The 23,979-nt window shown below is 37.1% G+C and overlaps 1 protein-coding gene across 1 annotated transcript; it reads left to right on the top strand.

Annotated features, from left to right (window-relative positions):
* The first annotated feature begins 1,561 nt into the window (after nucleotides 1-1,561).
* LOC124636377 (xanthine dehydrogenase-like) lies at nucleotides 1,562-22,830 on the top strand. The gene is made up of 16 exons (XM_047172450.1): nucleotides 1,562-1,604; nucleotides 5,424-5,581; nucleotides 12,006-12,166; nucleotides 12,478-12,857; nucleotides 12,941-13,161; nucleotides 13,237-13,339; nucleotides 13,414-13,541; nucleotides 13,646-13,933; nucleotides 14,199-14,360; nucleotides 20,007-20,620; nucleotides 20,718-20,901; nucleotides 20,994-21,192; nucleotides 21,323-22,089; nucleotides 22,215-22,404; nucleotides 22,486-22,599; nucleotides 22,713-22,830. Exons 1-16 carry the CDS (start codon nucleotides 1,562-1,564, stop codon nucleotides 22,781-22,783), a joined length of 3,783 nt encoding a protein of 1,260 aa, XP_047028406.1. The 3' UTR covers nucleotides 22,784-22,830.
* Nucleotides 22,831-23,979: the final 1,149 nt, after the last annotated feature.

Here is a 23,979-nt window from a genome sequence, read left to right as displayed (position 1 = left end):
TACTAACCGGAGTCTTATAGTTGTTATAAATGGGTACAAGTCGGAACGTGTTGGAATGTCATCTGGTATTCCTCAGGGCTCCATATTAGGACCTTTACTTTTTGACATATTTATTAACGATATCACACGATTTGAAATTATATAAAATTATAAAAAATATTAATGACAGCATAGAACTTCAGAGTGATCTTAACCGACTCTCTGATTATTGTACAACTAACAAGTTAAAATTAAGTCTACCCAAATGTCATATCATCAACTTCAGTAAAAAAAAAAACTATAATAAAACATGATTACACCTTATGTGGCAGTAAACTTAACAGAGTAACGAATCTTAGAGACTTAGGAATACTATTTGACTGTGAACTACACCTCAATCTACATATAGAAAATATCATAACCAAAGCGTTTAAAATGTATGGCTTTGTTACCAGAGTAGCAACTGACTTTAGGCGTCCAAGCACTTTTTTACATCTGTACCGGTCTCTTATTCGTTCCCAGCTCGAATACGCTTGTTTGATATGGGATCCCCTATATCAAAAATATAAAATGGCCATTGAAAGAGTACAGCGAAAATTCTTACGGACCATGCAATTCAGATGCCAACTGCCGCGTTTGCCTTATAAGAACCTTTTAGTTAAGTATAATTTACTCTCACTTGAGAAGAGACAAATGCTTCTGCAAATAATGATTTTGTATGATCTTTTTCATAACAATATTATGTTTGTTAATGCAATGATGACGACGACCTTATAAAGGTCGCCAAAAGACGCTGGATGCAGGTCGCTTCCAACAGGTATCTGTGGAGATCAAAGAGGGAGGCCTATGTTCAGCAGTGGACGTCCTATGGCTGAGATGATGATGATGATGATGATGATGAGGCAATGATGTAAAATTTATCGTCCCAAGATCAATTCATCGTCGTGGAGTGCGCGTTTACCGGTTGTTTGATCAGGCACCACACCGGACAAACGCGGGTAAGCGGGCACCCATTGGACGACTCATGCGATTGTACAATGAACATTTCATGGATATTGATCTATTTACTTTAAAGAGAAATGATTTTCGCATAAAAGTTATTAATGTACTGAACGACATTGATGTTTTTATGTAGAGCCTGATTGGTCTAGTGGTCTGAAACTGCAAAGATGTTAGATTAGTTATTATTACTAAGTTAGCAATAAGGTTTTCTCACAGCATATATTTGTTTGTTAATTATGTGGAAAATGTTGTTGTTACTGCATTGATTTTGTTTAAAACAATCTCTTGTTACTTTTTATACACAGAACTATGTAATGTGGTATCGTTTGTTTTCCCAAATAAAATAAAATAAAATAAAGTATGTATTTTATGTTGTTTGTTAACGATCACGAAAAAATAATAAATTCGTCGCGTCTATTTGAATAGATATACTTGAATTCAGAGCATTATTTTGCATTCTGACGTGCATCCTGTCGATAAGAATTATATTTAAAATAAAGTGTTTAAGTTATAGAAAAAGTATTTAAGACAAATAATAACAGTTAAACTAGAAGTGCTGATGAAGTAAGTCAACTTAATCATGGAACGAATAAAATTCAAAGTCAACGGTTTGGATCAATCTGGTAAATATTGCATCTTTTTACGAAATACATTTGAATAACTGTAGTGCTTTATAATATTAAGAAACTAGCTTCTGCCCGCGACTTCGTACGCGGATCCTGTCCCTTATGCCAGCGACTACGGGGTCAGCAAAATCAAAGATCTGAATAGTCGCAATAGACGTGACCATAGGGATAAAAGTAGTGATTCAAATTAGTCCGCATTTAAGTTGTGTGTGGCAAAAATATTACGTAAAAAAACATTAAATAGATGACAAAGTCGTGGTGACTTAGTGGAATTCGTGGTGGTTTAGTGGGTAGAGAACCAATCTCTTAAGTATGAGCGTGCGTCTTTGATTCCAGGTCTGGCAAGTGCCTGCCAATGCAACTTTTCTAAGTTCGTATGTACTTTCTACGTATATTTTGGATACCAATGACCGTTATTTGGAGGGGATGTTAAACTGTAGGTTCCGACTGTCATTGAACATTCCATCCTTGGCAGTCGTTACGGGTAGCCAGAAGCCAGTAAGTCTTACCAAGGGGTGTTGGGTTGAGCGGGTAACCGGGTTGTGGAGGTCAGATAGGCAGTCGCTCCTTGTAAAACACTGGTACTCAGTTGCATCGTGACTGGAAGTCGACCCTAACATAATTGGGACACAGGCTCTTGAGATAATAACGACAATAATAATGAGATATAGGCATCGCAGGACATCTGATCTGATGACGGGGAGTAGCGACCCCGCGGGGCATACTGAGTTCTCCAGGGAGTGTTTACTGTCCCCCATCTCCGGCCGGTCGGGGTGAACCATGACGGGGGTAGGTCTCACGCCTCTGGCTTGGCTTGGCCGTCCAGAGTGGAGTCGCTAGAGCAGGATTAGTAGCCCTGCTCGGAGGGTAGGTGCCTCATGGTAAGCACAGGGAGCGCGTAATCTGCGTTTAAAGTCCGCCGAGGTATCCTCATCCTTCAGCCGCTCATGTCCCTGTTGCCCTCTTGTTGCTATTCAGTGACTGGTTCCCGGGGGCCCAGTAAGTGAGGTGGCGAGTCTCCACCTGCCGTTTTTACATGTACCTAATACATTGTCATCCACTAACATCCCATCACAATAGCCCAAGTAGTTTTCCTCCATAGTTAGTAATAGTTTAGCACAGAACCGGGGATTGTCTTTTTTTTAACGACGTCCACCGGGGATTGTCCTTGGATTCATTTCTATAGTGTATAAAGGGATAATCGTCGGTTTTGTGTCACCATTTCATTAAAGTTGTCTCAAAAGGACTTCAGCGTGTTGGCTTCGGCCCCACGTTTGCCTCCCAAAAATTCGGAACTCTGTAGTCCCGAGGTCTGGAAGAGACATACAAAATAATAATGAGATATAACGCAACAAAGTTAGAGAGTGGAGGCTCGTGACGCCACGTCTAGGTATGTAAAATTTGTACTAAGCAGAGACTTAACACGAAATTCAAGCGTTGTTGTATCTTCGTTATTATTTGTTTGTGTGAGAGAGAAAAGAAAAATGCGTCAATAGAGAGTGCTTATCAGATTGAACCACTTTTGCTAAAACGTCATATCTTCATATGCTTCATATAGTCTAGCAGGGCTCCTGGAGTTCCACATCAGGTGTTTTACATCTTCAATTTTTATAAGTCAACAGAGTGTGCTTATCAGATTGAACAACTTTTGCTAAAACGTCATACCTCTATATGCTATAGTCTAGCTGGGCCCCTGGAGTTCCACATCAGATGTTTTAGATCTTCAATTTGTATAAGTCAATAGAAAGTGCTTATCAAATTGAACAACTTTTGCTAAAACGTCATACCTGTATATGGTACAGAGAAGCTGGGCTCTTGGGGTTCCACATCAGGTGTTCCAGATCTTAAAATTTATTATCTCAGCTGAAAATGCTCATCAAATGAAACAATTTTTGCCACGGCACCATATTTGTATCTCTTTTAGTTTTATTGGTCTGTTGGAGTTCTGCATCAGGTCTTCAAGTTTCGAAGATAAATTATAGCCTATATGTTGACCAGGCTTAATACTGATACAACAAAGAAAAAATCATTGAAATCCGTTCAGTAGTTCGGAAGATTAGCGTGTACAAACAAACAGACATACAGACAATTTTTTTTTTTGGATTTGTGCTCCATTACTCTTTCTAAACCCCACCCAATTATTATTTTTTTAATATATTCAATGTACAGACACAGTTTTTTTACAGATTTATTATATGTATAGATTTTTAATAAGGAACATCATTTTGATGATAAATTTAATAAAAAGGTTAATAAAATAAACGCACTTAGGAAAATGTTAGAACTATAGTTCGGCCATTCAGAGAATGCGTTCCTGACACGTCGCGATTGAACTGACGACGTAACTTTGCAATGGCGTTGCAGTTACGATAAAAATATTTTTGCTGGTTGTTTACCGTTTTAACAATTGAGGAGCATTAAAACAACATTATTATATCAATAATCAATGAATGTTATTACGTCGTCAGTTCAATCGCGACGTGTCAGGAACGCATTCTCTGAATGGCCGAACTATAAAATCATTTTCAACCGACTTCAAAGACTTTCGACGACAAAAAAGGAGGAGGTTCTCAATTCGGCTGTATTGTTTTTTATGTTTGTTACTCGATTTCTCAAAGACGCCTGGACCGATTTCAAAAATTATTTTTTTATTTGAAAGGGTATGCTTGTCATTTGGTCCCATTGTCATCAGATCAGGATCTGATGGTGGAAACCCTGAGAAATCGAGGGCATCTCTTGAAAATTGTAGGCGAGCATGGGGTAAAAACTTTATATTTATGTGTATATCTGATGAGACTACAATACTATGGAGATTTAGGGCAGATCTGATGATGGAGACGACAGAGGATCGAGGGAACTCCTAAACGGCACATCTTAACTACCTCGTGTTTGGGCTTATTTTATTAGTGTTGACAAGATCTTTACACCGAAATGAGTAATGACTGCCACTGCAAGGTCCGAGATGCAGGTGCAGTACAGTTTAGGGAACTCCTTAATGGTTGATAGCAGCTACATAATGTTTGGGTTTATTTTATTCGTGGTGACAAGATCTTTAAGCTGAGATGGGTTATGACTACCACAGCAAGGTCAGTGATGCAGGTGCAGTACAGTTTAGGGAACTCCTTAATGGTCGATAGCAGCTCATAGTGTTTGGGCTTATTTTATTCGTATTGATGTGCACTTTAAGCTGAGATGGGTAATATTGTAGATTCGATAGTGAAGACAAAAAACAGTTTAAGGATATTCTAAATGGAAATGTTTACCGACGTTTAAGTATTGGAAGGAATATTTCTTATACTCGTTATTTCTGCCAACGCCCTGTCGTCGTGTGGTCGATTAAATAACTTGTTGGCATCCAAATCTGACAAAACTATACCTTCTATACTTCTGACACGACTTAGCGCAAAATACCTCGTATTTGGGCTTATATTCTTTGTATTGATAAGAACTATTCGTATCACTAAAAAGCTGTAAATAAAAAACTTTTTTACAAAAAAATTAAACCGACTTCCAAAAACAGTAAAAAGCAAAAAAAAAAAAAAAATTTTAGGTGCATCGGCCTAGAAGTCGGTGGCAAAATTAACTTAGTAACATCCATTAGACACCGTCTTCTAGGCCGATGCACCTAAAATTTTTTTTTTTTTGCTTTTTAGTGTTTTTGGAAGTCGGTTTAATTTTTTTGTATGACGATACTGTGCATGATTACATAGTAGTAAAAATGAAAAACGCTAACATAAATAGTCTGACCACGACTTACTGTGGCTTGCATCATATTTCGTGTCTACTAAAAAGTCTTGTATTATTCTGGCTGCACAGTGGGCAGTGACGTCAGTTCAGACCTGACACTGCTGGAATACTTGAGGATCCGCTTGAGTCTCTACGGCACCAAGTACATGTGTCGAGAAGGTGGCTGCGGTGCCTGTACTGTTGCTGCTCATCATCAGCCTTTTGGTACACCGTATGCTATCAATTCGGTAAGTATGGGGAATATATAGGGCAACACTGGCAGCCAGTTGTCAAAATAATATGTGCTAGTTTTAAAATTAAATTTTAATATATTTTGTGCTTTTAATATAGTAAATTGCCTTAAATTCGATAGATATTGTGAATAGATATAAGTACACGCGTTTGTGAGTGATTTCGTTGCGAGATTGTGCATGAAATCAACAATAAAGGAACCGGCTGTCATCCCAACGGATGGATTTGAAACCAACATTGAAACCCGGGGAGTATTCAATATTTTCACTATAATATAGTCTAATCTAGTCCGATACCTGCTTCCAGACGCAGATTTCTTATTATACAAGTCTTCAGCGGTGTAAGCAATAGCATAATAGCCCGCTTTGTTGTAAAGTAAAAAGTTTATTTTTAACAGCTGATTGAAGCAACAGTAACTGAGAAACCTATATAACAGCTCAGTGTACGATAACTTAGCCTATAATATCACAGTTGCCTACCTAAAGTGTCTGTTATTCTACAATTAAAGTTAATTATTTTTTTCAAATCACAAAGAAAAAAATTATACCCTCAACATATTTTTTTTATTTTCTATCTTAAAATTTTTCTTACATTTCATTATACATACATTTCCCAAAATTCTTATTCTTATAATTCAAACTATAGGTATTTCCAGTACTTAACTTAATTAATTTAAATATTCTTAATAATGTACAACAGATACCTACTAATTTCAATAAATAGTTTCCCCTATTTCCCAAGTTACTTAGAGTCTTAACTTTCTTAACTTTCTCCTTCTTCCTTCACTTAGCTGTCTCTTCTAACATTCCAGGGTGCCTTTGGGTTAAGTTACCATCATGATGACCCGCAGTGCTGCACTCTTGGATGGAAAGTTGAGGGCTGCGCTTAAGGAACTTGAATCCAAAACAAACCTGTGCAATCAGCTGTTGCAGGAGAGGGATGATAGTGAGGTAGAAGTCAAACGTATAGTAGACAAGAACACTGACCTTAAGAACCAACTGGCAGAATTACATATCCAGCATATGGACATACTTGATCAACATAGTCACCTCCGTCAACTTGTGTCAAATTTTCAAGAATGTAATGACACACATGAACTGGCATTAAGGCGGATCTCAGAACTGGAAATTGAGCTAAGCAAGGCCCACAACACCATCACACAGTTGGAAGCTGCTCAATCCAGTGAACAGTCTGCGAACACCTGCAGTCTTTTCAATGAGTTAGTTGGTAGTTTGTCCGGACCCTCTTGTAATGAGCCAGTTGTAACAATTGACTTGACCAATGACACTTTAATTAAAAGTAGAACATTTACATCACATAATAAAATAAAAAAATATTTAAAACTAAATAGAATAATAGGTAAAATTAGAAAATCTTTAAAGAAACAAAAAGTGTATAAATCAAATAATTTCCTTAGAAAAAAGAACATTAGTTTAATTAGTGATTTAGGACTTTGTCAATCAGAATTGGACGTATGTAGGTCATTTCATGACACTGAAATACAGCGCTTACAGGAGGAGCTTCATGTTAAAGAAATGTGTCTTAGGGATATTTTCCACAAATATGAAGCTTCACAACAGGATTTCAGTGTGCGCATGCAGGAGGCCTGTGAGTTGGCAGACATAGTGAGGTGCAATGCAGAGAGGTATGAGTCATTGACAAATAACCTTTCCTGTAGTTGTACTTGCTCCCCGACACCTGAGCCCCAGTCTGTTACCCCTGCACCACAGGTGACTCAAGTGGCTGTTACCCATAATTCTGATTCTGTTACAGTTATAAATAAAAGTGTTACATACATTTTTTTCAGACAAATTTGGTCAAGGATTAGGTAGTATATTTAATCAGTGTTCGCAACAATGTGTAATTAACAATTGTTTACCTGGTGCCAGTTTTAGCCACTTAATAAATACTATTAAATTGACAAAGCTAATCCCCTATTCTACTATAATATTACTTTATGGAGATAGCTTTAATGTTACAAAAAAAGATATTATAGAATGCGTTAGTCTTGTTCTACATTTAAGTGAAATAAATAAATGTAAATTCATAATAGGTGCCTTACCTTACTCTTACAGTTTGACTGAGGAACAAAATAGGCACATTTTCGACCTAAATATGTTAATGTACAATAGGATTAATCGTCTTGAATCTATTTCAGTTTTTGATGTTAATCAATTCGACAATAGATTTAAACTAACTGAACATTCTATGTATTTGCCACCTAGCTGTAAACGACATATTGCTAATCTTTTAGCATATAATATACACACTGACACAGGTACTTGTCATGTATCTTCGGATATTGTTAGTAATACTACTAACATTACTATTGATACGCCTACTAGTTTAAACTATTAGGCACGACAACAGGTGAGTCAAATGTTTTGAATGTTGTACATCAAAACATGCAGGGCTTATCTGGCAAGGAGTTAGAGTTAAGTTTATTTATGGAGACCCATAATGTTCATGTTTTGTGTTTAACCGAACATTGGTTAAAAGAGCATGAATTACTGTTTATTAATGATAACTATTACACAATACAAAGTGCGTTTGTAAGAAGTAAGGCTATTCGAGGCGGTTCCTTGATTCTAGTTTCAAATAATTTAAAATGTAAAAAACGCCCGGATATAGTTAAACTTTCTATCGAGCGCACTATAGAGTTGTCCTGTGTGGAACTTGAGCGTTATATTATAATCTGCGTTTACCGCCCCCCTCAGGGAGATTTCAGTATATTTGAATCGGTAATTGAAGATTCACTTAATAAATTAAAATCAAGTCAGAAATGTAAAATTATATGTGGTGATTTCAATGTTAATATCTTGGAGGCTTCTCCATTAACTACTAGAATTTTGAACTTATTTAAGTCTTTCAATTTAGTGAATTTATTTTATGAACCAACGAGAATAACGGAGTCTTCTTCTACTTGCCTCGATAATGTATTTACCGATTCTGTTGAATCAAATAATACTTTAGTCTTTAACGACCTCACGTCCGACCACTGTGGCCAAAAAGTGAGTTTTCCCATGGTAATTCATACGAGTCCACTTAAAATTGAATGCAGGCCCCATTCAGCTAGTCGTTGTAACAGATTTAAATGTAATATAGTTAAAAAAATTAAACCCAACATTATTAACAACGAGGATCCTAATGCCATCTATGGATCACTTTTCGGTATTGTTCAGAAAGAATTTGATTCCACATTTAAAACCAAAACTTTGGAAATTAAAAGTACCTCGGCCAACTTTAATCAATGGGCCACCACAGGTATTTATAAAAGTAGAGCGAGGCTGTATGAGCTGTATGAAATAAAAACGTATCAATTTGATGATGCATTTGTTAGTTATGTTAAACAATATTCTAAATTATTTAAAAAGGTTTGTAATATCGCAAAATCTAAATTCTTAAGCGATACAATTAAAAAGTCAAATAACAAAATTAAAACTACATGGAAAATAATAAATAACGAAACTAGTAAATCGGTCAGGCATGAAAAGAAGTTGGAGATCTTAATCGATAACAAACTTGTTAGTCATGCGGACGACGTAGCAAAAGCCTTTAACGAGTTCTTTGCCGATATACCCATAGCTACAACTCGCTCCTTAAATTCTTCTTCGACTGATGCTGAGAAGCTTTTGCGTAGTTGTGTACCCAAGTGTGACTTCTTATTCAAGTTTGAGCATGTAACGCCGCAAGACGTCGTCAATGTCTTCAAAACTCTCAAGGCAAAAAACACCGGTGATTACTGGGGTATTTCCATTAAACTTTTAAGTCATATAATTGACATTGTTGCCCCTTATCTAGCTGTCACATTCAATAAATGCGTTGATGCTGGTGTATTTCCCGACCTCATGAAACAAAGTAAAGTCGTTCCCTTGTTTAAATCAGGAACCAAGTCGGATATTGGTAATTTTAGACCAATTTCAATTCTACCTGCGTTTAGTAAAATATTTGAAAAGTTAATACTCAAGCAGTTGCTCAGTTATTTTAATGTAAATTGCCTCCTCCATAGTGAACAATATGGCTTTACTCGAGGTCGTTCGACCACTGATGCTGGTGTTGCTCTTTTAAAACATATTTTTAATGCATGGGAAAACTCTCAAAACGCAATAGGAGTCTTTTGCGACCTCTCCAAAGCTTTTGATTGCGTTCAACATGACACACTTTTACGCAAGTTACGTTATTACGGCGTTCAAAACGGAGCTTTGAACGTCATAGAATCATATTTAAATAATAGATTGCAATGCGTAGACATCAACGGTGTCAAATCTTCAGGCCTACCAGTTCAATTAGGCGTGCCGCAGGGTTCTATTTTAGGTCCTTTCTTATTCTTAGTATATATAAATGATTTACCGTTCCATTTGAAAAATATATGTGATATAGTATTATTTGCAGACGATACATCTCTCATTTTCAAAGTTGATAGGAATAGAGAGCAATTTGATGAAGTGAATAGTGCACTCTCCTTAGTTACGCACTGGTTCACAACAAATAATTTAGTTCTTAATGCTAAAAAAACTAAATGTGTTAAGTTCACCTTGCCTAATGTGAAACACTTAGGACCTAATATTATCCTAAATAATGAAGTTCTTGAAACTGTGAAGTCAACAGTGTTTCTGGGAATAACAGTTGATGCAAAGCTACAGTGGGGCTCGCATATATCTAGCCTCGCGGGAAGGCTTAGTTCTGCTGCCTACGCCGTCAGAAAAGTAAGACAATTCACTGACGTAGACACAGCTCGACTAGTCTATTTTAGTTACTTTCATTGCGTTATGTCCTATGGTATTCTACTGTGGGGCAAAGCTGCAGATATCGAAAACATTTTCGTACTACAGAAACGAGCCGTTCGTGCAATATATCAGTTAGGTAGCAAGCATTCCTTAAGGGAGCTTTTCAAAGAAATAGGTATCCTTACTGTGGCATCTCAATTCATCCTTGCTAACATACTATATATTAGGCAGAATATTCATCTCTACACTAAGAAAAGTGATGTCCACAGTATCAACACTAGGAACAAGCATAAACTGTGCGTACCCATTCACAGGCTTCACAAGGTGCATGGAACATTTAAGGGGCTAGGTATACGATTTTATAATAAACTTCCTCAGTCGTTACTAGAATTGCCATTTGATAAATTTAAAGTCCAAGTCAAATCTATTCTGTCGAAGAAAGCCTACTATACTGTAAATGATTACATAAACGATAAGAGTAGTTGGTCCTCATGTTAAACACCGGACAGCTTCAAGAGTTATCATTGATAGTTGATGTGATTTACTTTTATTTTATACGTGACATTTTCCATTTTGTATGTATACAGACAGATTATCACCATCGTACTGTTTTCACGATGAGTTGTTTCGCAATTTTGTAAATGGTTTACTAGCGACTGTAAAACTATTAGTATTAACTGTTTTCTTGTTATGTGGTTGCAAGTCGTCATGCTCCCTTAGACGGTATTGCTTGCGGTAGCGTCGGTGGTCGGGTTGCCTCCCTCCCTCAAAAATGTGCGAGGGGGGCGATGGCTGATCCTCGCGTTATGCTCGTGAACGGGTGCTGCTTGTGGTACCAGGTCGTCTTGCTGACTACATATTTTCTTGACTCGTAATATAATGTGTATGACTTTTGATTTGAACAGTAGTCCTAGTTCACCGTTTTCACTGTTTATGTTGTAAATTTGTTTTTTTTTTTTTTTTATATATATTATATATATAAAAACACGTCGTGTTTCGCATGTCGCTGAGTACGCCCTAAAACTATACCTATTTTCACTGAATGGAGGCATTATGTTCTCTCTTTTTTTTTCCGACATTTTTTTTTTTTTTGTAGCTGCTTGAGTAATAGGTATGGGAAAGGTGTGTACTAGCTAACATGATTACATGTTTACTTGTTTTTTTTTTTTATACAAATTTATGTGTATAATTTTGAGTGATATTTTTATTTATTTTTTTGTATACGGTTCTTCAAACCATACAGACAGAATTGTGTTGCTGGGGAGTTTGTTCCACCACTTCTTCTTCCCAGCAAAAACACATAGGAAGTGGTGAAGGGCGGGCGTTTTGGGGGCTGTCTTTTGTAGATTTGACGTTCAAAAAGTGCTGATTTTCAGCCTACTTTGAATAAATGACTTTTGATTTTGATTTTGATTTTGATTTTGATTTTATCTTAATTTACTTTTAATAATAACAAGTGAATACAACTTTTTTTTTATTATATAACTCTTTCATAAGTTTTATGATGAAAAAACTGATTGCTGAAAAAGCAATCATCATCAAAAAGCAATCTTTCGCTTTAATATACTAAACTTTACATGCTATCCAGATCATAAATTGTCTGACAGAGTGTAAGAGGAAGTTTTGCACATTTTAGGATCAAAATATTGTAGGTACTCTATGCCATTCTGTTGCTTTTATTTTTCTCTTTTAGTGTATGAAACCAGTGACATCTTGCCACGGTCTGGAGATAATCACTATTGAGGGTTTGGGCAACAGACTGAAGGGCTATCATGAGCTGCAGAAAACACTGGCAGACGAGAACGGTTCGCAATGTGGTTATTGTTCCCCGGGATGGGTTATGTCTATGTATGGGTAAGTAATCACTACATACATAGTATATAATACAGTCGCTTTTTCTGTCCCTGTATCCTTATTCCCCGTGTCCCTATGTACGCTTAAATCTTCAAAACTACGGAATAGTGGGGAAATACTGTTATACTGTGCGAAGCCGGGGTGGGTCGCTAGTGTTGGATATATCAAAAATTGTATATTTACAAATGAATTATTTTCATTATTGTAAATAATGGCCGAGACAACAAAAGTATCAAAACATATATGATATTTTCTTGTGCGTCTCTAATCAAAATATGAATAATAAAACAAGTACTATACTAAACTTACAGTATCCTCAAAGGAAATCCTAATGTAACAATGCTAGAAGTAGAAAAGTATTTAGGAAGCAACGTGTGTCGCTGTACCGGCTACCGACCAATTCTAGACGCCTTCAAAAAGTACGCCAAAGATGCTTCAAGACAGGTTAAATTACAAGATATTGAAGACCTTCAAATTTGCCCAAAAACTGGACAACATTGTGATAAAAGTGATTGTGAAGATCATGATTGGTGTTTTGTGGGTCAAGAAGACATGAAAGAACAAATTATTGAAATCAAGTTAAAAGATAATAGACTTTGGTTCCGAGTGCAACAAGTTAAGGACATATTCAAGATTTTGCAGAAAGAGGGAGATAATTCTTATATGCTTGTAAATGGAAACACTGCAAAAGGTAAGACATCTTCAAGAAAGTTATTTTATGTGTGTAATTTCCACATACCTTATTTTATGCATGATACATAATGTATGTTGCAGGAGTTTATCCCATAGATGAGTACCCTCGTGTCTTAATAGACATAAGTGGAGTTCAAGAACTGAGAGGATATACAATAGACCAGAACCTTATAGTGAACGCTGGGACCACTCTCACGGAGTTTTTGGAAATACTAAAAACAGTAGCAAAAAAAGAATTCTTTAGGTATCTAAACCAACTTTATGAGCATGTCCTTAAAGTAGCACATATTCCAATTAGAAATGTAAGTTATGAAATAATAAGTGATTACTTTTACAAAGCGATAGGTATTTTAACACAGACGTGTTTATTATTTTAGGTGGCATCAATTGCAGGGAATCTTATGATAAAAAACCAACATAACTGGTTCGCATCAGACATATTCCTGCTTTTGGAAACAGTAGGGGGACAAGTCACTATACGTAAGATTTTTATTACAGATGCATAGAGAAAAGTAAAAATCTTGAATTATCATTAATTTATATTATTATTTTAGAGAACAAAATGAAAGGAAAACAATCACTGACGATGCAACAGTTTCTAAAATTCAATATGAGAGGCAGTGTAATATGGAACGTGATGTTACCTCCGCTAAGTAATGATCATCACCTGGTTACTTATAAGGTACATGAAGAAAAGTTATATTACCTACTTGAAGTTTAAATGTTAACAGTTGAACGTTAGGTCCTGATACAGCTGGGATTATTTCAAGTGTGCTATCATTTCAGGTGATGCCTCGGTCCCAAAACGCCTCAGCTCTAATAAATGCTGGTTTTATGTACAGACTAAATAAAGATATTACAGTTAAATCTGCAAAAATAGTTTTCGGAGCCCTCTCTCCAGCATTTTATAGGGCCACGGCTACAGAGCAGTATCTTGTTGGAAAACAACTGTTTATCAATGAGACTTTGAGCTCAGCTCTAAAAATCTTGAAGAATGAGTTAATTGTTGAAGATAATCCACCAGCACCATTCGTGGAATACAGAAAAAAAGTTGCTTTGGGATTATTTTACAAGGTAAGCCATAATTAATTGAACGTAATCTTCCATGCATTATTTTTCTATGTATATATGTGTGAGTGTATAATTTTGCAACAATTGCAGCATTTCGACTCAATTGATAACATAAAAACAGACACAATAAATTGACAATTTTGCATAATGCAATTAATGTAGGTTAATTATTTTGTTATCTCTGCTTAATTATCGTGGCTAGACTAATTATGCTCACGGGTACTGTATTACACTCAAAACAAGTTTATAACGCTACAAAAATTTACAGGGTCTGCTGAAACTGGCTCCTAAGACGAGTCTTAATGCTCGCTTCGAATCTGGAGCAATCAACTTGCCTGATACTCGACCTGTGTCTAAGGCTACACAGGTCTTTGACATCAACCACGCAGTATGGCCTATAACTCAACCTATACCTAAACGCGAGGCTTTGGTAAGCAACGTATATACATAACTAGCTTCTGCCAGCGGTTTCACCCGCATCCCATGGGAACCTCTGCACGAATCCGGATAGAAAGTAGATCCTTCCTCGATAAATGGGCTATCTTACACTGAAAGAATTGTTCAAGTCGGACCAGTAGTTCCTGAGATTAGCGCGTTCAAACAAACAAACAAACTCTTCAGCTTTATAATATTAGTATAGATATATTTGAAGGGAACAGTGAAACAGAATATAAATATATGTGGAATTTTATTATCTGACTTTTCAGAATACCATGTTTCTTACATGCTTGACAAAAGACACATTTCTTCTATAATAGATAATAGCGGTCATAGACCTTAAAGAAGGTATTACATTGTATCTAACTTCTTTTCAACACCCCCCTTCACGGTAATACCTACATATAACATAGCATTACATTACAAAACATAAAAACATAAACATAACTTAAGCGTCATATAAACCACACTTATTCATAAATCGAAATAATAAATTCTTATTTAAGGCTTTTGTAAAAATATCGGCTGTCTGATCTTCTGCTTTAACATATTTCAAAACTAACTTGCCTTTCTTAATTAATTCCTTAATATAGTGATATCTAATGTCAATATGTTTCAATCTCTTAACGCTATCAGTATTAGCAACCATTATAGCACTTTGATTATCACTAAACAATACTACAGGACAAATATTCTCAATACTAAAATCTTTTAATAAATTTATTAGCCAACAAGCATCAGCTGCAGCCACACTAATTGCCACATATTCTGATTCTGTAGAAGACAGACTCACACTAACTTGTTTTTTAGAACTCCATGAAATTAAACAATTTGAAAACATAAAACAAACTCCACTTGTTGACCTCCTGTCTTTTAAATCTCCTCCCCAGTTAGCATCACAGTATCCAACTAGCATATCATTATTACATTTATACACTAATCTGTGATTAATGGTATATTTAATAAATCTCATAACTCTTTTAAGAGCTGCTAACAACACATTGTTTGCTTTGTTTTGATACCTGCTTAAAATTGACACAGCTACACAGATATCTGGCCTAGTTCCTAATGCTGCATAAGACAAACAACCTATCATTTTTCTACATTTATTTTCAATAGATTTATCAATTACAGTCTCACTAGATTCTTCTAAGATTTTGACATTAAAGTTAGGGTCCATAGGGGTAGACATTTCTTTACAGTTTTGCATATCAAATCTTAATAATATTTTCTCAAGATATTCTTTTTGACTTAATGTAGTTACTCTATTTTGCAAGTCCTGTTTTACCTGTATAACTAGATACTAAACCTAAGTCTTTCATCTTAAATTCTTTGCTCAACACAGACTTAAGAACAGATATATCCTTATCACTGTTACCATAGATTAAAAGGTCATCTTCATATAACAAAACATATGTTTTGGCATCACCATTATGTTTTATATACAAACAAGTATCACTTTGTGATCTTACAAAACCTTCTGTTGTTATTACTGAGTTAAACTTATCATTCCAATACTTAGGTGATTTTTTTAATCCGTACAACGATCTATTCAACTTAACAATACTCTGATCACCACTATAAGCTCCTTCTAGTAGCTTTAAGTAAACTATCTCGTCAATATTGCCATACAAGAAAGCACCTGTTACATCCATCTGATAAATAGGTAAATTAAATTTTGTAGCCATACATACAATCTAAAAGTAGATAAATTAGCTACAGGGGCATAAATTTCAAACGAACTTAACAGATCATTTTGTTCAAAGCCTCTGGCCACTAGTCTAGCTTTATATTGGACATTACCATTAGATTTTTTAATTTTGAAAACCCATTTACTGCTTACAGTCTTTGCATCCACAGGTTTTTCACAGACAACCCATGTATTATTTTCTTTCAGGGTTTCTAGTTCTCTGCTTATGGCTTCTTGCCATTTACTAGCGTCTGGCCTTTTCATGGCTTCTTGAATGTTAAAGGCTCATTTTCCTGAGTGGAGACATAGTGACACTTGTAGAAGGAGGTCTGTTTTCTTATACGAGTACTTCTGCGAGGAGATAATACTCTATCCTCTTCACTGCTGCAGACCTCGTCACTTGAACATGGTACATACATACTCATGTCACTATCTGTAGATACTTCTAAAATTGCCTCCGGCTGTTTGGCTTCCTTCAGCTCTACACTTTCATTGAACTGTTGCTTTATGTCGTTTACCTTTTCACTGGATGTACTATCCTGACCAACATCTTCGATTTCCAACATTACCAACTGTTCTTTCTTCTTCTCAGTCTGTTCTAGAAAAACTATATCCCTTCAAATTTCCACGCTGTTTTTCTTTGGAAAATATATTCTATATCCCTTTACCTCCATACCCCACCATTATTCCCTTTTCTCCCTTTGGGTCCCACTTTCTTCTGTTTTGCTTTGGGATATGGACGAAAACTTCTGTCGCTCTTCCTAGAACAATGCTGTGTGCAAAGGGTTTACCTAAAACGCTATGGGCAGAGGGTATTCATACAGCAGCCTACGTATTAAATAGAACTGGCAAAAGCCATGAGCCTGAAAGAACACCGTTTGAGACATGGACAAACAAACGCTTTTCTTCTATGAGTAATCTGGCAACGAGGTGGTCATAAGTCTGCTTGTCTTCTGGCGCCGATTCCCAAGCGGATATAAAATATTGGTATTTTACTGGAAGTGACATCAACACCTTAGTTATTATGAATTTTTCGGAAATACTTTCTCCCATCTGCTTTAATTGACTTTTCAGTTCTTCTATTTTCGATAAGAATGTGGACATGTCCGTTTCGTCTTCATATTTATATTGAAAGAAACGTTGTTGGATTATATGTACAGTTGTTTCGGACGTCTCCGTGATCAATAGGTTTAATACCGGTAGTGATCACCGACTTGTCCGAGGCTCTCTGAATATCAACTTCAAGGCCGAACGTTTCCGTATGATGAAGGCCAGGCTCCGACCAACACTGCTCCAAACCATGACAGGATCCGAAACCTTCCAGTCAAATCTGGAGAACCGATTTGCCGCCGTGGAAACCACAACAGACGTTAACCAGAACCACGAATATGTGGTTCGGATCCTCAGGGAGGAAGGTTCGAGATTCTGTAAAATGCAGCGTAAGGGCAAGAAATCAAAGCTTTCGGAAGAGACATTAGGGCTTATGAAGAAACGACGTGAAAACCCGCCTGTCACTTCGTCAGCTAAGCGGGCTCTAAATGAAGAGATCAACAAGCACGTACGTCGCGACCTCCGGTGCTCCAATACTCTTGACATTGAACGAGCAATTGAGCTGAATCGGGGGTCAAAGGTGTTCGTACAATCTCTTGGAAGAAGCCACTTGACGAAGCTGACCACAACAAGTGGAGAAGTCGTTTCTTCGGTGCCGGCAGTCCTTTCGGAAGTGGAAAATTTCTATGGCCGGTTATACGCATCGCATGCATCTCGACTTGATCCCGGAAATGAGGATTCTAGAGCCACATTAACACGCCATTCCACCGAAGACCTGCCAGAAGTCAGCAGTGGCGAAATCGAGATCGCTCTGAGACAGCTCAAAAATGGAAAAGCCCCTGGCGAGGATGGCATTACAACAGAGCTATTAAAAGCAGGTGGTAAGCCCGTACTGGGGGAGCTCCAGAAGCTTTTAATGCCGTCCTGTTTGAAGGGAGAACTCCAGAGGCGTGGAGTAGGAGTGTTGTCGTCTTGTTCTTCAAAAAGGGAGACAAAACCCAGCTGAAGAACTATCGACCCATTTCCCTCCTAAGCCACGTCTATAAGCTGTTCTCAAGAGTGATCACGAACCGACTTGCGCGTAGACTCGACGTATTCCAACCACCGGAGCAGGCTGGGTTTCGGAGCGGATACGGCACCATAGACCACATCCACACAGTGCGGCAGATTATACAGAAGACCGAAGAGTATAATCAGCCCCTGTGTCTAGCATTTGTGGACTATGAGAAGGCCTTTGACTCGGTTGAAATCTGGTCTGTTCTGGAGTCCCTGCAGCGTTGTCAAGTAGATTGGCGATACATCCAAGTGATGAGATGTCTCTACGAAGCCGCTACAATGTGCGTCCAAGTACAGAATCAGCAAACAAGGCCCATACCGTTGCATCGAGGAGTGAGACAAGGGGATGTTATTTCCCCGAAACTGTTCACTAATGCAATGGAGGATATGTTCAAGACGCTGAACTGGAAAGGACGCGGCATCAACATCAATGGCGAACACATCTCTCACTTGCGATTTGCTGACGATATCGTCATCATGGCGGAAACGCTGCAGGACTTACAACAGATGCTGAACGACCTGGCTGAATCTTCTCTACGCATCGGCCTACGGATGAACTTGGACAAAACCAAGGTCATGTTCAATGAACATGTTCTACCGGAACCGATTGCGATACACGGCGCCGTTCTCGAAGTTGTTCGGAAATATGTATACCTCGGGCAGACATTGCAGTTAGGTAGAAACAACTTTGAGGACGAGGTGAATAGAAGAATTCAGTTGGGTTGGGCTGCATTTGGGAAGCTACGTCGAGTCCTAACATCGTCGATCCCACAGTGCCTAAAGACAAAAGTCTTTAATCAGTGCGTCCTAACTGTCATGACTTACGGAGCCGAAACGTGGACACTGACGGTACGGCTGGTCCACAAGTTTAAAGTCGCTCAGCGGGCTATGGAAAGAGCTATGCTCGGCGTTTCTCTGAGGGATCGCATCAGAAATGAGGTAATCCGTCAGAGAACCAAGGTCATCGACATAGCCCACCGAATCAGCAAGCTGAAGTGGCAGTGGGCTGGCCATATTAGCCGAAGAACCGATAACCGTTGGGGTAAACGAGTTCTAGAGTGGAGACCGAGCCTCGGCAAACGTAGTGTAGGACGTCCTCAGGCACGGTGGAGTGATGACTTGCGCAAGACGGCTGGCAGGAGCTGGATGCGAGAAGCCGAAAATCGATCTCAGTGGCGTGCACTTGGAGAGGCCTATGTCCAGCAGTGGACTGCGATAGGCTGATGATGATGTTTCGGAAGTTTGTTCGTAAATAGTACAAAGTTTCTTCCACATTTCTGCAGACGTAAACGTTAGGAAAACGAGATAAAATAGAAAAAACAATGTTGAAATGAAAATTACGGAAAAAAATTAAAAACAATTCTAGCTCCTAAACTACAAAAAATCGCTGAACATATGTACATGGGGGTGATTCGGATACCCCACAGCATAGAGCTTCAAAATTTTTCTTTTGGACGCCTATGGATGGGCCACCCTGTATGTGATATCTTGTTATCTTCCGTTTTCCTTCCTGCACTTCCTTGTATTACGAACAAGTCTTTACGATGCAGTCTTTACTGTTTCACTGTTTTAGGATACTATCGCCTTGCAGGATCATGTGCCTGGGCCCATAACCTGAAGGGAACAGTGAAACAGAATATAAATATATGTGGACTTTTATTATCTGACTTTTCAGAATACCATGTTTCTTACATGCTTGACAAAAGACACATTTCTTCTATAATAGATAATAGCGGTCATAGACCTTAAAGAAGGTATTGTATCTAACTTCTTTTCAACAATATTATTCAACTTTTATGAAATTCTTGATAGTAATATGTCATAACTATGTTTTTCTGGTAGATACAATGTGCAGGGGAAGCCTTCTACACTGAAGATCAGCCTTTGCAGCATAATGAAGTATTTTGTGCTCTAGCACTTGGCACGGTCGCAGTAGCAGATATTGTATCCATCGATGCCACCAAGGCCTTGGCTTACCCAGGAGTTATAGCATTCTATACAGTAAAAGACATACCAGGAATAAACTCCTTCACTCCTCCAGACTCCGTAATATATAATGGTAACGAAGAAGTTTTAGCGAATGGCTCCGTCAAATATATAAACCAACCGATTGGTATTGTTGTAGCAGAGACCAGATATATTGCTGATAGAGCTGCAAAATTAGTTACAGCTACATATAAAAATGTTAAACAACCAGTTGTGAAACTTAAGGATGCCATTAAAGATCCAAAAAGATCGTCGCTATATATTGCAATTGATGCAACTGATAAAGGTACAGATGTTGACAGAGTGATAAAAGGGCAGAGTGAAATTTATGGCCAATACAATTATTCTATGGAAACTTTGGTCACGGTCGTCAAACCATCTAATGAGGGGCTGGTGGTGTACTGCGCAACGCAATGGATGGAAGCAGTTCAGTTGATGATATCGAGAGCCTTAAATATGGATCAAAACCAGTATGTCATTATATTTTACAATTGACTTTGTATGAATAGTTTGATTTTTTATTAAAGATTTTTGTTGATTAACTTTAATTTATTTGCATGTTTCTAGGATTGATGTCCATACCAGCCTTGTCGGTGGTGCATTTGGTATCAAAATATCGCGCTGTGTCCAAGGAGCTATAGCAGCAGCGTTAGTAGTCAAGAAGCTTAACAGACCATGTCGTATCATTCAGTCTTTGACAACTAATATGAGGGCTATAGGGAAGAGAATACCTTGCTATACTGATTTCCAGGTACTATTTGGGAAGCAGTTGGTCTATAAACCCTAATATTCTGTTTAATTTATGTTGCACATGAACATGTAAAATATTTATGTATCTTGCAGGCTGGTGTAAGCAGCAATGGAGTTTTACAGTACATAGACTACAGAATATTCCAGAATGTCGGATACTTGCTAAACGGAACTATAATAAATTATGTTGGCGTTGACCAATTCAATAATGCGTACAACAGATCACGTTGGTCGTACAAGAATTACAATACCATTACTGATGTGGCTAAGAATACTTGGACGAGAGGACCTGGTAAGGCTTTTGAATAGAAACATCAAAATCATTATAGAGTTATCATCAAAATTAACATGTGCAATCAAATTAATATTTTATGACTTTTATTTAATTAGATAATAAAGAATATTAATTTTGATACCAACAGGTACATTAGAAGCCGTGGCAATGGCTGAAATACTGATGGAAACCATCTCATACGAAATGGGTCTCGATCCCATAGAAGTGAGACTAGCCAACCTGGATGATAAATATAAAAGTAACATGAAAAAAATGGTCAACGATATAATTATAAAATCTGATTACGTTAATAGACGAGCAGTAGTTAATAAGTTTAACACGCAGAACAGATGGAAGAAGCGAGGTTTGAGATTCTCTTTCCTAAGATGGACCCCGATAGCGGGACTCAATTTGACTGTTACTTTATCAGTATTCCGAGGAGATGGTTCCGTAGCCATAACACATGGAGGCATAGACATGGGTCAAGGAATTAATACTAAAGCTGTTCAAGTAGCAGCATATATGCTTAACATTCCTATTGATAAAATCATTGTGAAAGGGAACAATACAGTGATAGCTCCAAATTGTTCACCATCAGCTGGCAGTATTGTGAATCAAAATATAATTGTGGGAGTACGAAGAGCTTGTCAAGAATTGTTGGATAGATTAAAACCTATCAGAGATCAGATGGACAATCCTTCTTGGGTAGAATTGATAACCAAAGCATATAATGACAATGTGAACTTGCAAACCCATGGGTTCACGAGAACGGATGAAGCATATCCTTTTGTAATTTATGGAGTTACGGTAGCTGAAGTGGAATTAGATGTGCTGACTGGAGAGTTTGAGTTGTTGAGAGTGGATCTATGTGAAGATGTGGGACAGAGTGTTAGTCCTGAAATTGATATTGGTCAAGTAAGTGTTCTTTTAAATATGGAATAGCTTTTACCTTTAAGTTAGGAGAAAATTCAGAGTAATTGTTGTGTCTCTATCGTATTTACTGGGGGATTCTTTGATTTTTCTTCTCTTACTTCTCTCAGGTGGAAGGTGCCTTTATGATGGGTGTGGGTTACTGGACATGTGAGCGTCTGGTCTATACTCCTAATGGAGAACTGCTGACAGACCGGACCTGGAACTACCACGTGCCGCTTGCAAGAGACGTACCTCAGGATTGGAGAGTTTATTTCAGGAAGAATTCCTATTCTGATGATGCTGTTTTTGGTTCCAAATGTAAGTACAATTTATTGTTCGAAACGATTTTTATATCCAGATCTATTGTCTTGTTTCAAATTATTTCTTTATTGTGACAAGGTATTGGTGAGCCTCCAATATGCATGGCAGTGGTAGTAGCGTTTGCTTTGAGAGAAGCTATTACTGCAGCTAGACTGGAGTCTGGAATACCCACCACACAGTGGTTCCAAGAAGGTAAGAGAAGAAACAAAAACAAGAAGGCAGAATCATCATTATTTTTTTGTGACTTGAGAGATGAGAATTTTTTCTGTCATATAATATGTTTAAGATACATGTCTTTTTTCCAGATGGGCCATATACAGTTGAAAGAAACTGTATTCTGTCCTCAACGAATATTGCTGATTTTAAGTTTAAGTAGACAAAATTGTGTTTTTTTTTTTTAACTACAAATATTTTCGCATAATCATCTTAATTAAGTTTTCTTCGATTAAAGTTTATTATTCGTATTTTTTATATTCTTTAAAATGTTCATCTGTAGCCTAATGCGCCTAAAAGCTACAACCGTATAATTTTGACGAATTCGATTGGAGCAAAGGATCCAAGGCCGAGATTGGAATTTATTTGATTCCCATTCTTACAGAGAGAGAATCATCAGTATCAGTCAGAATTATCAGTATTGTCTCCAATCCCTGTATGTTGCTTTACGAATATTGTCTCTCCACCTAATTTCAAGGTAAGATGTACCTAAGTAATGATTAGTTATCAGGCTAGCTGTTTCATTAAATGATTATTAAAATCAGTTTCTTGAAACAGGTGCATCATAATGACTTTTTTAATACTTAGTCTTAATTCTTTCTGGATTATTACAATAACTATTATCAGTATTATCGGAAAGGCAAAGAAAGGAAAGAATAGTGTTTGACATACAAGTAGTAGTTAATTTTGTGATACATTTGAATTACATTTTGTTTCTTATTTTAACTTTCGATTAAAGATGAAGACGAAAGTAACTCTATTTTGTTTTCAGATCTCTGTTTTCCTAATAAAGTATCTCTAGAAACTAGGGTAAATAAGTGGGACAAGAGTGAAAGTTCTTTAGATATTTTTATCTTTTATCCTCGAATAAGTTTGAAGGAGTATCTACTTCATTTGTCCAAAGTTTCCACATTTACTTGGCGATCTATTTTCATATTTCATGTGAAGTGTTGTTTCAATGGCATTTCCTAACTATTAGTAGAGTAATATCAATTAATTTTCTCAATGGGGTTGCAGTTTTGTTTACAAACAAGAGTTTTTTATTTACCAATGTAAATACGAGGTATATTTCCGAGGGATAAAATTTTATCTTCAACGTTTTTTGCTTGCAATGTCCTGGTATTTAAGATAAAAGACTGAAAGACTCGTAGTAATGAAAACCATTGCAAAAAAAAACTTCTGTGTGGAGTCGGGTAAAAAATGAAGAAAACTTCTCATCTAATCCTTCATTTCAAATCAATTTAGTTTCTTTATATACTTCATGTCTTGATACTTTATTTTAATTTTAATATAAATTAGAATGTACACGCTTAAGCAGAAGAGGTGCTAGAAAATTGCGTATAGCTCATTAACCCTAGA

This window comes from Helicoverpa zea, chromosome 14, assembly GCF_022581195.2.
Source record: "Helicoverpa zea isolate HzStark_Cry1AcR chromosome 14, ilHelZeax1.1, whole genome shotgun sequence".
NCBI lineage: Eukaryota > Metazoa > Arthropoda > Insecta > Lepidoptera > Noctuidae > Helicoverpa > Helicoverpa zea.
Note: the sequence above shows the minus strand (reverse complement) of the source record. Positions and strands in the feature narration are given on the sequence as shown.